Source organism: Loxodonta africana, unplaced genomic scaffold (assembly GCF_030014295.1).
Source record: "Loxodonta africana isolate mLoxAfr1 unplaced genomic scaffold, mLoxAfr1.hap2 scaffold_100, whole genome shotgun sequence".
In the NCBI taxonomy this organism is placed as follows: Eukaryota; Metazoa; Chordata; class Mammalia; order Proboscidea; family Elephantidae; genus Loxodonta; species Loxodonta africana.
Genome location: NW_026974869.1, coordinates 434,684 through 436,502, shown reverse-complemented (window position 1 = coordinate 436,502; position 1,819 = coordinate 434,684). Strand labels below are relative to the sequence as shown.

General features: G+C 40.3%; 1 protein-coding gene across 1 annotated transcript; it reads right to left on the bottom strand.

Annotated features, from left to right (window-relative positions):
* Positions 1–491: 491 nt before the first annotated feature.
* LOC100656384 (olfactory receptor 4C15-like) lies at positions 492–1,527 on the bottom strand. Its single transcript, XM_010602724.3, has one exon. The coding sequence runs from the start codon at positions 1,425–1,427 to the stop codon at positions 492–494; it is 936 nt and encodes a 311-aa protein (XP_010601026.1). The 5' UTR covers positions 1,428–1,527.
* Positions 1,528–1,819: the final 292 nt, after the last annotated feature.

The window sequence follows — 1,819 nt, the reverse complement described above, 5'->3', positions numbered from 1 at the left end:
TGGTGGTTTCAAACCACCACACTTTATGTCAGCAGCCAAGGGCTTACCTACTGTACCACCAGGGCTGCTTGACTGGGATCAGGACCCTAAAAGTAAATTTTTTTTCAGTTAAAATAGTTTCAGGAAGTTCCTATTAATGATATCTAAGATTTTTTTTCTTCTTTCCCTAAAGGTTTTTCAAAGTATGGTGTCAATGGCAAAAAGTTTAATGGATAATCTGAATCCTCTTTTTTAGTGATTTCTTTTCATTACTATATTATAAACAAACATAAAATTCAATTCTCCTTAGATTACCTATAAGGATACTGAGCTGCCAACTCCAAGATGTGAGTGATTCGAGGGTGGTAATAGCATTTCCTGACCTACCCGTTAGTATTTTTCTGTGGCATTACATTACTTTCTGCCTTACAAGTTCCAACCCATATAAAGTATTTGGTTAAGCACATTTTGATTTCTTTCCTCTTGAAACTTAAATTTTTAAGTTTAATGTTTTATTTTTCATCAGAAACCACCACCCATCTGGTCCACAATTTCCTCATGGTATTTTTCACTTCCTTATTCCTGAAAGTATAAATCAAAGGGTTGAGCAAGGGACTTACGAAGGTGTAAACTATGGCCACCACCTTGTCGAAGGAGAAAGCAGATGGAGGTCGGGCATAGATAATTATGCATGGGACAAAAAACAAAACCACCACAGCAATGTGAGATCCACAGGTGGAGAGAGCTTTCAGCCGTCCTTCAGAGCTATGAGTTCGTAGTGAGAGCAAGATGACACAATAGGAGATGAGCAACAAGGAGAAGATTATGATGCAGATAAACCCACTATTGGCAACCACCAAAAGGCTAAGGATGTGAGTGTCAGTGCAGGCAAGCTTCAATAATGGGTTCAAATCACATAGGAAGCGATCAATAACATTGGGGCCACAGAAGGGCAGCTGGAAAGTAAAGACAATTTGTGTCAAAGAATGCAAGAAGCCCCCTGTCCAGGCTACCCCCATCAGGATACCACAGAGCCTCCAGTTCATGATAGAGGGGTAGTGCAATGGCTTGCAAATGGCCACATAGCGGTCATAGGCCATGGTGGTCAGGACAGTCACCTCCACTCCAGCAAAGAAGTGGTCAGCAAAGACCTGGGTCGTATAGCCCTTGAAGGAGATGGTTTTCTTCTCATAGAGGGAGTCCACAATCATCTTTGGCGCAAATGCAGAGGAATAGCAGGCATCCAGGAAGGACAGGAACGCCAGAAAGAAGTACATCGGGGATCCCAGGACTGTCGGGCTGCTGACAATGGTCACCACAACTAGCAAATTGCCCCCAACAGTGGCCATGTAAGAGAACAAAAATACAACAAATTCTATTTTTTGAACACTTGGATTCCATGAAAGACCCAAGAGGATGAACTCAGTTACAAAGCTTTGGTTTTGCATATTTCAGAGGAAAAGGTGGAAGCTAACACAGTAAACATGTAGAATCTGAAATTAGGAGAAAGATGTTTGTCTCAAAAGAGTTTATGATATTAGCATAGTATTCAAAGTATTGGTGAATCCATAACCAAAATTATTTTAAGTGCTTTGTGGTTGTTAAAAATACAAAATTAGAAATTTCTTGAGCCATCAGTCAGAACTTAAATTCTTTAAAACTCTTTAAACTCTTTAAAACAGTCAGAGTTTCAATATGTGGGAATGGAAACATTCATACGTGGTACGGATGACAAATAGTTTTTAAAGTGGGTGCCAACATTGACTTGTTAGGAGTGGCTACCTAGAGTGAAATGTTGAGGAGGATTCTGAAGCACATCCAAGCTCTGAGGAAAGGAGGA

What these genes read in the sequence shown, in the direction of transcription:
- LOC100656384 (XM_010602724.3), bottom strand. Translation starts at nt 1,427, where the DNA reads ATGCAAAACCAAAGCTTTGTAACTGAGTTCATCCTCTTGGGTCTTTCA.